This window comes from Xenopus laevis, chromosome 7L (assembly GCF_017654675.1).
Source record: "Xenopus laevis strain J_2021 chromosome 7L, Xenopus_laevis_v10.1, whole genome shotgun sequence".
Lineage (NCBI taxonomy): Eukaryota > Metazoa > Chordata > Amphibia > Anura > Pipidae > Xenopus > Xenopus laevis.
Genome location: NC_054383.1, coordinates 47,613,824 through 47,627,438, shown reverse-complemented (window position 1 = coordinate 47,627,438; position 13,615 = coordinate 47,613,824). Strand labels below are relative to the sequence as shown.

The window sequence follows — 13,615 nt, the reverse complement described above, 5'->3', positions numbered from 1 at the left end:
CATGTCTTGATAATACTTTGTAGAATGATTTCAAGTCTAATACTCCTTCCTTGGAATTTAGCAGTGTTGCATTTAGTAAACCTTTTGCACATAGTATCCCTTTCCAACCCATTGATGAAGTGTTTGTATATACTTCTTGCAATTTGTTTACCCCTGTTCTGCCAAAGTGGAAAATTGCAATTCAAATTTTATTTTGCTGCTGTTTTGGAGCTTTGCGTATTCATATCGTTTTTCAAAAAATCTTTTGCAGTTATTTTTCCTAATTTTTAAGACAGCTGAGAATGTTTTCTAACTTTAACTTTAATAAATAGTTAATAAAAGTGTAGCTCTGTCTGTGAGACATTTGGTTCAAATGTCCTCCTCCATTTAAAATTAGTCTGTAGAGGGCAACAAAATGTGCAAATATTGACCAAAAGATGGTGCCACTGTTTAAAGCTTTCGTTTATAACAAATGATGGCAACATGCAGGATAAATACAAAATTGGTATATTTCTCACACCCTGTGTAGTTAGTTCCCAGATTTATGAAATGCAAATATATATATGTTTTTTTTATCAGAATGGGGCAGCACAAAGACTGGTGAACAAGACAATCTGATAAGCACTGCACTAAACTGTGTTCTTCAGGTTCCAAGGTTTCTACCTCAAGAACAGAGATTCGATATTCGTGTTTTGGTAAGTTCTTGCATTGTCTGAGCTTCAGAACAAATCTGATGGGAGGCACATAGGGGGCAATTTAGGGTGCTTTTAGGCATTTTGGTGCTGTAACCATGAGACGTTTGTCATCTTCTGTATGTAGGCTAGTTCAATCTAACAACCAAGTGGGTGCTATGAGTTACTGGACTTTGAGAATAAGCCTGTTTTATTTAACTATTGCCCCCACCCACTTCCCTTTAATCTATTTTAAAAGAATTAATTTCTAACCATTTCAGTCGTGTCTTACTGTATGGCTAATAATCAGATTAGTTTTCCTTCATTAAGGAAAACTATACGCCCAGAATGAATACTTAACCAACAGATAATTTATATCATATTTAGTGGCTTAGTAAAGAATCTTACCAAACTGAAATATAGATATCCGTAAATATTGCCCTTTTACATGTTTTGCGATGAGCCACCATTTTGTGTTGGTCTGTTTGTTCCCTTAGAGATAAACTGACTAGAAATCAGAGTAAAAGACAGAACTTTGTCCATTAATTGGCTAATATGACGTAACATTTTGGTTTGTTTGTGTGCACTGTAAAGGGTGTGATCCCAGGGGGCGGCCCCTAGTTCTTAAAGTGGGGATTTTTTTATATAGGATTACCCAATGGCACATACTACTGAAAAAGTATATTTTTATGAAAATGTTTTATTTAGATGAAACGGGGTTTTGCATATGAGCTGTTTTATGCAACATGTATTTATAGAGACCTATAGTGTTCAGATATATAGTTGTCCTTTACTGTAGCTGTTTTGTTGTGTGTTTTCTTTAGTTCTCCTCTGTTTATACTTGTTAATTTAATATTTTTTTTAATCATCAGGGCTTAGGTCTGCTGATTAATCTAGTAGAGTACAGTGCTCGTAACAGACACTGTCTTGTGAACATGGAAACAACTCAATCTTATGATTCCTTCTGTGGAGAAGGGGAGGAGACCATTAGAGAGCCCGGGCAAGTTGATGCTGTCCAAGCATTGGTGCTGGTAAGCAATTTTTAATAGATACATTTTATGTTTTTCAGAGGACCAGAAAAAAATGGTGTAAAATCAGAGAAATGTATTATGCATTATATATAGGTGAAACCACAAAAAAGAACAATTTAAAATAAGGGGAAACTTAAAATCACGGGGTATAAAACTGCTCTTTTACAGTTTTATAATGACCATTTCATTTAACGAAGAAAGAAGTGTGCTCTGTTGTCCTTTGATCTTTTCTTTTATTATCCAATTGGCGTATTCTGCCTCTACCCTCATACATTTTTTTAAACCAAAAAGTTTTTATTGATTTTCATAGACAAGACAAGGGGGAGGGTGGGGGGGGGGTATGCTCCCGCCTGGGAGACACGGACCAAGAAAAATACAGTACATCAGTTACAAAGAATGCATACAAAGTACTCCATGGCCAACAGATACAAGTTCTAATCACCTATAACAGAAATGCCCTCAGCATCAGTCCATGGGCGCCAGATTTTATCAAACTTGTCCGGACAGCCCCTAGACAGGTAGGTAAGTTTGATCAGGGGAAGAACATTATTCACTTGCTTAAGCCACATTGTCAGTGTGGGAGGTCTAGGGCCCATCCATCTCAATATAATACACTTCTTTGCATAATATAGCAGTCCTCTAGTGAGAAGGTGTAAGAGTTTCCCATGAATAACTCCCTCCAAAATTCCCAACAAACAGGCGTGAGGATTAAGCAATGGGGGGAGAGCCAGTTGTGTCGAGAGATGCGTTGTGACCGCTCTCCAAAAAGCTTGTATGTGGGGGCATTGCCACGTCATGTGGAGAAAATTGGCCTGTTCCGCCTGACACCTATGGCAGTTGCCATTTGCCCTGCTGCCAAACCTGTGTAGCTTAGCCGGTGTTAGGTAGACCTGGTGGAGGAACTTATATTGTATCAGTCTATCTCGAGAGGATACTAAAAAGTGATAGAGATTGTCAGTCACCTCTTCCCACTGGTCCTCCTCCAGGTCTCCCAAAGTGTCACGCCATTTAAGATAAGTGCGGTGGAACGGGGCCACAGGGGCACGAACCAGCAGCCAATAAATACGGGATACCAATTTAGCTGGCGTTTCCGTCTGGACTAGTTCCAACGGTGGGTAGTCCTCGGTTACCAGTAGTTGGGAGCGAAACTGTGACAAAAAGGCCTCCCTCAATTGAAAGTATGCATGGAGTCTCAGATTAGGAACCGTCATTCTGTCTCTAAGCACAGTGTAAGATATAAACATATTATCCTCTAAGACATCAGACAGAGATTTAATGCCCCCTAGTGGCCAGGTTTGGAAGTTGGGGAGGTCAGTAAAGTGGATCAGAGTAGAATTTCTCCAGAGTGGCAAATTCGGGGAGAGCAATGGTGGGTCAACCCCTGTCATATGGAGAGCGGAAAGCCAAGCCCTATGGGTAGTTGTCACCACTGCCAGTTCCTTGGGGAGATCGGCATGTGCTCTATAAGGAGCATTCCGCAATGCCTCTACCGACCCCAACCACGAAGCCTGTAGCTGCATATTAGGGTTCTCTGCGTTAGGCACCAGCCACCAATGAACATAGGCAGCCTGGGCTGCCAAGTAGTAGGCCTTCAAGTTGGGCAGCGCCAGGCCACCGCTGTCCAAAGGGGCATATAGAGTTTCTTTGGCAATCCTGGGGGCCTTATTGTTCCAAATAAATGACGTCATCACCTTGTCAATGTTGCGAAAAACTGTATTTGGTATGTGAATCGGGCAGTTACGAAAAAGATACAAAAATTTCGGAAGAAAAAACATTTTAAACAGGGCCACTCTACCCCATAGCGTAAGCGGCAGGTGTTGCCATGCAGCCAGCACCCTCGTACAATGCTGAATCGCTGGGTCCAAATTCAAATGGATAAACTCAGCCAAATTATTGTGTATTCTAAGGCCCAGATATTTAAAAGTATCAACCACTTTCAAGTCCTGCCGTGGGGATATCGTTTGAGCAGGGGGCCGATCCAGGGGGAACAATACAGATTTCCGCCAGTTGACATTTAAACCCGAAAATTTACCGAGGTCCTGTATAATTCGCATGGCAGCATCCATAGACGGACCTGTGTCTTGGAAGTACAACAAGACGTCATCGGCGTATAGAGAGATTTTCTCCTCTACAGCACCCACTCGCAGACCCCTACAGGTAGGAGTCATCCTTATTCTAGCAGCTAGAGGTTCTATCGCCAAGGCAAAAAGCAGAGGGGACATGGGACATCCCTGCCTCGTCCCTCGCTGGAGTTGGAAAGCAGGGGACAATATGCCGTTTACTTTGACCTTGGCGATAGGGTTGTGGTATATCATCTGGAGCCATTTTATAAAAGTAGGTCCTATTCCATATTTTGCCAAAAGTTCCCATAGGTATGGCCACTCTACTGAGTCAAAGGCCTTTTCCCAGTCTAGTGATAGAATAGCCCTCTGTCCCTTATTGTCATGTGGGATTTGCAAATTGGCATACAGCCGCCTAATGTTAACGTCAGTTGCTTTTTGTGGCATAAACCCAGATTGATCAGGCTCTATGAGTGTGGTGATGACCTTGGCTAATCTGGTGGCCAGGACCTTGGCCAAAATTTTTGTGTCAGCATTGAGGAGCGATATTGGCCTATACGCCCCGCATTGGTCAGGGTATCCCGCTTCCTTGGGTATAACCACTATGGTTGCCTCTTGCATAGATTGAGGGAGGAGGGCCCTCTGCTGGGCATCTATTAAGGTGGCATGTAGGTGGGGGATTAGGGCCTTGGCTTTGGCTAGATACCAGTCAGCCGGGAATCCATCCGGCCCAGGGGTTTTATTCGGGGAAAGGTCATGTAAGGCCAAAACTAAGTCATATTGCGTTATCGGGGAATCCAGGTAATCCCTCTGTTGGGCGTCAAGGGAATTAAGGGGTATACCTGAAAGGTATGCTTGAATGTGGTCCTTGGGGACTTGCAGTCTGGTCGCATATAGCTTAGAGTAGTAGTTAGCAAATTCTAGGGCTATGCCGTCAGGGTCCGTTACCTCCGTATTATCCTGTCTCATCAGTCTAGGTACTGCTATAGTTTCTGTGGGGAATTTGGAAAGTCGTGACAGCACTTTACTATTCTTTTCGCCCTGGTATATAGTAATTCCTTCTTAGTAAGCTCCGTCTGCTTTAACAAAAGGGCCTGCTGTGCCCGCAGCATCCCCTGATAGGTAGCATCCGTAGGGCCTGCTGCATGAGTTCTCTGGGTATCTACACATACGCTTTCAAGGTGGGAAATCTCTTCTAGCAGGGATCTACGGTAACGTTTTATGATATGGATTAAGCTACCTCGGAGGACCGCCTTAGAGGCATCCCAAAGTATATTAGGCGAGGCTGTGCCTCTGTTTTCATCCCAATACTGTGTAATCGCGAAGCCACAGTGGACTGAGGCGCCACTGTTTGGCCTGCCGGCGGCCAGGGAGAACTAGTGTCAGGAGTAAAGGGGAATGATCAGATAGGGCCTGAGGCAACAATTGAACATCGGCAACAAATTGAAGAAAGTCCTGGGTTCCTAGGGCTAAGTCAATTCTGGAGAGAGACCTGTGGGTTGTCGAGTGGCAGGAAAACTCATGCCCTTGAGGGTGTTTAAGTCGCCAGAGGTCCACAAGGGCCATGGGATTAGCCCAACGGGCCAGAGTAGAGGATGCACCCTGACCTGGGGGAATCCTATCTCGAAGGGGGTTCATTACTAAGTTAAAATCCCCTAATATACACATGGGGGCAAGCGGGACTTCAATAACCTTCCCCATGACCAATTCCAGGAGTCCCAGCGTGAGAGGGGGAGGAACATAGAGAGCACAAAAGGTGAGCAGCGTAGTGTAGACTTGGCAGTGGAGTACTACAAACCTACCCTGGGGGTCTACTTTCGTATCCAAACATTGGTACGGAACGCCTTTCCGAACCAGTATGGACACCCCACGAGCAAATGTTGAATAAGGGGCATGATAACAGTGTGCCACCCAGTATTTCTTAAGCGCTAATAATTTCTGTCCCACTAAGTGGGTTCCTGAAGACAGAGGATAGTGGGTGGGTGCTTTTTAAGGTAGGCAAAAATTGCTGCTCTCTTATATTTGGAGTTCAGCCCCCTCACATTCCAGGACATGACAGATATACGATTACTCTCCATTCTTATAAGTACAATACAGGACAATAAACGATGCGTGATCCCAGGCGGGCGGGAGGGGGGAGGTAGGGGAGACATAAATCAGGGAAAAATAATACAAAATACAAACATAACTTTCCCATCCCTGCCCGGTCCCAAACGTGGGTGGGCCTATACCCATAACAAAATTATGGCAAAAAATTGCTCCCACGGGGGAGGTTCCAAGTTCTTGGAGGGGTGGGCACACAGAGCTCCATCCGAGAGCTCCCATCCCTTCCTGAATGTGTCGGCAAATTAAAGAGCCATATCAAAGTTATACAGTAGCAAACAGTAGGATCTCCTAAGTGGCACAAGCAAAGAGGGGTCGCGGGTGTGAAAACCGTCCGCAGCAATCAGGATCATAGTACTCAAGTACTCCATGGACCATCCGAAAGTACGGGGCATACCCATTGCTCATGAAACTGAGGATGCCAAAAAAAAAATAGAGTAGAAACTCCACAGTTATGCTTACCCCCTTGCCACAGCTCTCAAAACGACAAGTGCCAAGGAATCAGCCTGGGGCTCCAGAGTAGTGATGAATGGAGCCGTCCAAACAGGAATTACCCATTCTGGGGAGGCGGTGAGCCGTGTCTTCTCCCTCTCGCTTCCTTCTCATCAAGCCAGTCGTTAGCCTCTGCAGGTGTAGTGAAGAAGTGCGTGGACGAACCATCTTGGACCCTGAGACGCGCCGGGTACATCATGGCATAGATCATCTGCTGGGTTCGCAGCCTCTTCTTTACCGCAATAAATGTCGCCCTCTGCCTCTGTAGGGCTGCAGAAAAATCCGGGTAAAAGGACACAGTGGCATTCTGAATCACTATAGGCCCCTTGTGCCTAGCTGCAGTTAGCGCTGCATCCCTGTCCCTGAAGTTTAGGAGTTTTGCAAGAAGCGGTCTCGGGGGGGCCCCAGGTGGAAGGGGGCGGCCAGGGACACGATGCGCTCTTTCCACAACCAATTGCGAGGAAAAGGTGTTGGCCCCAAACTGTTGCAGCAGCAGTTGTTCCACATACTGTTCTGGAGCAGCGCCCTCTTCCTTCTCTGAGAGGCCGATGATGCGTATATTGTTACGCCTCTGGCGATTTTCCAAATCCTCCACATGGGCTTGGGTTTGTTTAAGCTGCTGTACTAGGGTTTGGATATCGTTTCGCATCGGTCTGGTGTCATCCTCCACTGTCCCAACACGTGTCTCAACCTCCTTCACTCTATCTCTGACATTTTGGAGGTCGTGACGCAGCAGCGAAATGTCGACCTTAATCCCATCAATGCGCTCCGAAAGCGTGGCTGTGCTCGTTTGGAGCGCTGCCGTGTTGGTATTGATCGCTGTAAGCAGCTGCAGCATAGTAGGCTCCTCCGCAGAACCATCCGGCTCCGCAGCCACCGGTGTACTGGTGGAGGCAGCCGAGGTCGAGGCCCTCTTCGCGGCCTGCTGGGCGCCGCCGCCATTTTGGGAGGGCGTCAGGTATTGATCAAACTTAGCATTGTGCTCGCGCCTGGTTTTCGGCTCACCTTTCTTCATCATGAAGGCTCCTCCAGGCGTTCTCCGTGCAAAGAAGGGACTCGGTAGGTCCAAGAAAACTTAATAGTGCCGGGTAATGTGACGGATATTGTGAAGGGAAGCGGGAGCTCAGCGAAACCCGTCTTATCACGCCGCCATCTTGGACACGCCCCCCTACCCTCATACATTAATCGCTCTGTATCATCTCCCCATAGGTTTCACTCATTCAGACACTGGTTTTAACTATTTTCCAGGGCATTGGTCAGTTAAAGGGCCCTTACGCTTTGATTATTATTTTCTTTATATAATGGAAAAAGAGATGCACCAAATCCTGGTATATCCAATGTATGACCCTTTTGCTCCATTGAACTAATCTTCCAGCACCCATGCACACACTTTCAGCTGATGTGTTTTTCCCCCCAGGAGCCATCTTTAGTAGTTCTCAGGCTTCCTACTCTTGCTATCCCATATTGTTACAAATATATAAAAATTACACTGCCATAGTATTCTGTTGCCCATAAAGCATTGCTCTAAAAATCTAATGGATTTTCCTTCAGATCGGACCTCAGTGCATTATTTGTGGTTTCACTTTTGAGGCAAGCCCCACTGCAACTGCTGGAGGGATGTATTTTGGACACCCCTTGAGAGTAGGAAATATTTTGAGAGGTTCTTGGACAGCCATATCACCGCCATGGAGGGTACACATTGGGGGTGGCTTTTTCTTTTAGGGTTATGGATCATATAAAATATATATTCAGTGTCTAAAGGTTTGGTGAGACATTTGTAAATTGCCAGCATACATTGTCCTGAAATATTTACATTTATTATGAGGTACTCCTACAGAAGTGACAGAAGTGTACAGTGATATCTATAAAGGCATTTAGCTTGCTGCTTCATTCATTTAAAACCTTGTTGCTGGACAGGTGTTCATTAATTTTCTGAAGTATTCGTTAATTTGCTGATGTAGACATAGTAGATGCTTGTACACAGGTGGCTAGAGAATGTCTTTGTACTAATAACCTATTGTATTTTTTTAGTTCACAAGCTAACCCAATTTGTGTTTATCAGCAAATTTATCTTAAGCACCTGGAACCTTAACCTTTTATACTTGCTGTCTAAACACTTTTTTTTAAAAGTTCTTTTTTAAAATAGGTATGATTTGTTCCATTTGGCTTTTTCTCCCAGAATACTTTTAGTATAACCTTAATGGAGATTTATCCCTTTTATTTAAGAAGGATTAACTGGTTTTCCCATTAAGAGATGCTATGACAGCAAGCAATTATGTAGAGCACAAATTATATACATAGGATAGGTAGAAGTGATATTGCTTGCTTATGTTGAAGAAAACTCTTTCCATTGCAGTTTTTTTTACTCACTGCCCTTTATTGAAGTACCGACAGTTGCACGCTTTTAATGAAAAATAGACTAGGACATTCTTCTTTTGAGGTCTGAAAGTCTCTTTTTGAGAAATGCAGTGAAGCAACGTCTAATGCATTCCCTCTTTACATTTGCGTCTAGTATAAGCCACTATTTTAGTTATTTATGAATCATTCACAAATGTAATAAATATTCTGCAGTCCAATTAATATGCTGTCAGCCAGGCAGTGGTAAGAAAACATGTAATAATTGTTGCCTGCAGAAACCAGGAGCAGTTTAAAATGCAGTACAATGTAATAATAAACAGATGGAACTATTTGCAAAGTACATTTTTTCACAAGACTTTAAAATTGTATTTTTGTAAGCTTCCCTGTCTCCTGATAAGATGCTAATAAAGAAGCAAACTTTTAAAATTATCTTAAAAGTGAGTCCTATTACCATTGCCTCTTTCCCTCCACTTTTTTAATTGTGTGTTGGTGGGGCACATGCAGTTATCCTTTTGGGGATCTTGGAGTTAGCAGTCATAAAAATCACATGGAGTGTCGCCATCCAGTCCCTAAGTTGCCAATCAACTAGAATATACTAGTTTAATTATAAAGCCTTATGCATTACAAATCCCCCCAAAAAAACGTGGTTCATTTCACTTTTGACACTATTTATTTTCAAGATGTAATTTCTTTTTTGAGGTCAAATTGGTTTCCTTTCTCTGGATCAGCCTCCATATAAGTAATTGGGTAAATTTCTCACTATGCTATATGCTGTTTAGCTTTTCTTAGAGCGTGAGCGTGCAGCCCAATTAGCAGAAAGTCAGACAGATGAGTTGATCAAAGAAGTTCCAACATCACAACAAGACAAGAGCGGACAATGGCAGGAAACTGGAGGGGAAATCCAGTGGGTTTCTGCAGAACAGAGCCCAAATTCTGAAGAACCAGAAAAGAAAGAAGAGGAGGATGAAGAGCTTGATCTTAATAAAGGTCTGTCTAGATAAAGACATTCTAGAGAGATCGTTGATGTCTGAACTTTTTTTTAAGACATAATTACTGTAAAGGGGTGGTTCACCTTTAAGTTAGCTAGTATTTTATAGAATGGCCAATTCTAAATACATTTTTGGCCTTCATGTTTTCTTTTTTTATAGTTCTTGAATTATTTGCTGTCTTCTGACTTTTTCCTGCTTTCAAATGGGGGGGGGGGGCAACTGACCCTAAAAACAAATGCTCTGTAAGGCCAGTAATGTATTATTTAATGATACTATTTATTTCTCATCTTTCTATTCAGACCTTCTCCTATTCATATTCTAGTCTCTTATTCAACTTTGGGCGTGGTTGCTAGGGTAATTTGGCACCTTGCAACCAGATTAGTGACATTTCAAACTGGAGGGGTTGCTGCATAAAAACCTAATAATTTAAAAAAAACACAAATAATGAAAATGAAAACAATAGCAAATTCTCTGAATATTATTCTACATCATACTAAAAGATAGTTTAAAGGTGAACAATCCCTTTAATGTATTTGTACTGCAGACACATAGAAAATCAACTGTCGCACTGCAATTCTGTTTTGTCACTTCTGTTGTACCAAAGAAACTTGCAGAACATACTACCTGTTGTAACTGCCATCTTCTCATGTATTGGTCATTGTGCCTGATTTATGTTGCTTAGTTTATTCTCTCCAGCTGTTTCTACTTTGCCCATCCAGCTTCGGCCATTCAAATGCTGCCTGCATGAAATGTAACACAAAATTAGACAAGAAATTTGTCCTTACGGTGATACATTTGAACTATAGCTCTGCAAGGCTTTTCAATTCTGTAGTCTTTCTGCTATATCTCACAGGGCTTTCAACTATTTAGCATTGAAAAATCACGTGTCTTACAGGGAAAGTTTGAATTGATGTACATTCTTTTGAAATTATATATATATATATATATATATATATATATATATATATATATATATATATATATATATATATATATATATATATATATATATATATATATATATATAAAAAAGATAAACTTTTTATCTGAGGTTTGTTTAATCATTGTGGCTTTACAAAATTAACATTTTTGTTCTGACTTTTTAATATCTGGATATTTAAAATGCTGTATATGATCTCTGGCAATATCAATTTGAAAACAGATTTATTGGGACAAAATACCCTGAATCAACCCCTCTTGTAGTGCCCTAAATTAAATTGGAGTTTCTGAAACACAGATGGAAATCCACAAATCTATAGTAAATATTAGTAATTCATAAGCCTTAGCAACCGCTCAGGACTTTGCTTTCATTTGCCTTGCTGTAGTTGAATGGTCAAAGCTAACTCATTGCCAAGGGTTACATCTACAGCTTTATTAATTCTCACACACTCTCACACACACTCACTTTTTACAAATGCTGGATGAAAGTAAACTACTTTTATACACTGAAGTTTGTTGTATATTTGGATTCACTGCCATAGTTGGAAGAATGAATAATGAATACAGACGTTTTTCAGACATGACATATGCATTTGTAAATTTATATAGCTGGAATCTTCATAATGTATTAATATCAGTTGATTAAATATAATTTGTTTTTGCCCTTTTTGTTTGCAGCCCTTCAGCATGCAGGGAAGCACATGGAAGACACTATTGTCGCTTCTTATACTGCTTTACTTCTGGGATGTCTTTGTCAGGAGAGCCCGGTTAGTGCTCATAGGTTTCTATGTCACATAGAACATCTTTTGCAAGAGCAAGCATTATTTCCACCCCATTAATCAGTTTTATTTTCATATAAACAGAAGCCAGTAAAATGTTTACCATGACTTTCAACAGTTAATAATACCAACTACTTTTGTATCTTAGCAGTAGATAACCAAAGCTAAGCCACTCTTAATACTATTTGTTACAACCTTGTCTTTCAGATCAATGTTACTACTGTGCGGGACAATTTACCTGAAGGAGACTTTTCAATAATGACAGAAATGCTTAAGAAGTTTCTTAGTTTTATGAATCTTACAGTAAGTAGAATCCATGGGCATCTCTTGGTTAAGAGTGTCCTATGTGGGATCCTTTGTTTGAGTCTTCCTTGTGACCTCTGGAGTGTCCTTTGACCTCTGTGCCACCTGGCAAACTGTTTGTATTATTATAGCTTTTTTAATAATCTTAACTATTAATTTGTATTTGCCACATTCGCTATCACTTGTTTTCACTATAATATTAAATCCATGATAAAGCCCTGTCCCTTATAACCATATATTAGAGTAGCTGTAGGAAAAATGCACTGAGCTTTCTTGTGTAACAGTTAAATAACTAACTATATAACATGCCCAATTTATGGTATTTGGGGAAGACAATTCCTATTAATTTTTTAGTCTATTTACATGCTTTATTTTTGTCTCTTTAATAGTGTGCTGTTGGAACAACGGGGCAGAAGTCTATCTCTAGAGTTATTGAGTATTTGGAGCACTGCTGAGCGCTGACTTTCCACCTGCAAGCTCATGTTTTATGCTGGATATATCCCTCTAAAAAGGAAGAAGTCATGCAACAAGTCCCTAAAGATGCACTGAGATTATTCATCTGTGCTACTTTATCTGAAAGACTGACATGACTCCACACCTATTTCTCATACTGATCTGTTGACTGCTGTAACTCTCAGAATGAAGAACCGAGGTGCGGCAGAGAGTTCATTAGAAATCAGGCAGTTTGTGCATTGCAGTATTGGTTTGTTTAGAGTACAGTAACAGGGTTCATTATTTCTTTGGGAAGGGTTGGGTCAGGACCAGTTAAGAAAAATAGAAAAAAGAAAAAAAAATGCTGCTGATATGAGTGCAACTGCTGATTACTGTTGAAATACTGCATTCTATACCAGCCAGATACAAAAGCCACGCCGCTGGTATGAGTCCAAATAGTTGTGTCGCATAGTACTGGACAGCTACCTGCTTTTGTTTTTGGTCTTAATTTCTGTCTTTGGAATAGCTTTCATTAAGGAATGCATCCAAGATCCTGTAAAAACAAACACAATGTTTAGGTTTGTTTGCTTTAAGATATTTGGCTTTTTTTACTAGTAGCTTCCGATCCTAACTAAACTTGCTGTTTTACTCTTTTATGTCTACTTTTATGTCTATTCTGTACATGCATTATTTTTCTATAATTTAAGAATTTTTTTTCTGTGTGTTGATGGCTCTATCTGATGTAATTATGTTAATTTTTCTGCACCATGCTGAATATCCTTAAATTACCAGAAATACCATCTAAAATCATTCGGACATGTTTGTGTACCTCTAAAGCTCAGTTGTACATTACCTACCCAGTTAGTTAATAAGGATCTATTTTTATATTTTTCAGTAGTCCATCTCAGGTGTCATCTTGGACTTCTTTAAATAAGTAGGGAGATGCCATTGCTACGTTTAAACTTTCAGGGACTTCATTTTCCTCCTGTATAGAATTGGTACTCTTTGCAGTACATTCTTATACTTTAAGCAACAAAAATATTGTGTGTTCATCCCTGGCAGAACTGGAGAATTGTTGCAGTACAAAACAGATTTGATAAAGTAGTGGATGACTGGTTAGTGCTTAAAGAATTGCAGTTTTTAAATTACAGTATAGTCCACATTTGGGACAGTCTTTATGCTGAAAGTCAGTTAAAAACACCGTCATTCTAGAGTTGTTTTTTTTCTCCACCTCACTGGCTAGGATCTATTTTAAGAGATACCAGTATTTTATTAGAATGTTTAAAAAGTAAAGTGAACATTTGGGACTAATACCCAAACTTGAAGGAATATTTTACCAGAAGTTTAAGGTTTTTTTCTTTTCTTTATAGCTCCTCCTTTGTGCACCAGAAACATGACAGTTAGAGTGTGGCTTATTAATGTAAAGCAAAGAAATGAAAAAGCCATATTAAAGGCAGGAGAAACAGTGTGCTTCTCTGC

At 41.0% G+C, this 13,615-nt stretch overlaps 1 protein-coding gene across 1 annotated transcript in view; it reads left to right on the top strand.

Moving 5' to 3' along the window:
- The window catches only part of wapl.L (WAPL cohesin release factor L homeolog), a 54,985-nt gene extending 41,370 nt beyond the window's left edge, over positions 1-13,615 (top strand). Inside the window, exons 14-19 of the mRNA XM_018225510.2 lie at positions 559-674; positions 1,523-1,681; positions 9,474-9,681; positions 11,301-11,389; positions 11,609-11,704; positions 12,094-13,615. Of these exons, the coding sequence (XP_018080999.1) occupies positions 559-674; positions 1,523-1,681; positions 9,474-9,681; positions 11,301-11,389; positions 11,609-11,704; positions 12,094-12,159 (734 nt within the window). The 3' untranslated portion in view covers positions 12,160-13,615. The remainder of the gene's footprint in view (positions 1-558; positions 675-1,522; positions 1,682-9,473; positions 9,682-11,300; positions 11,390-11,608; positions 11,705-12,093) is intronic.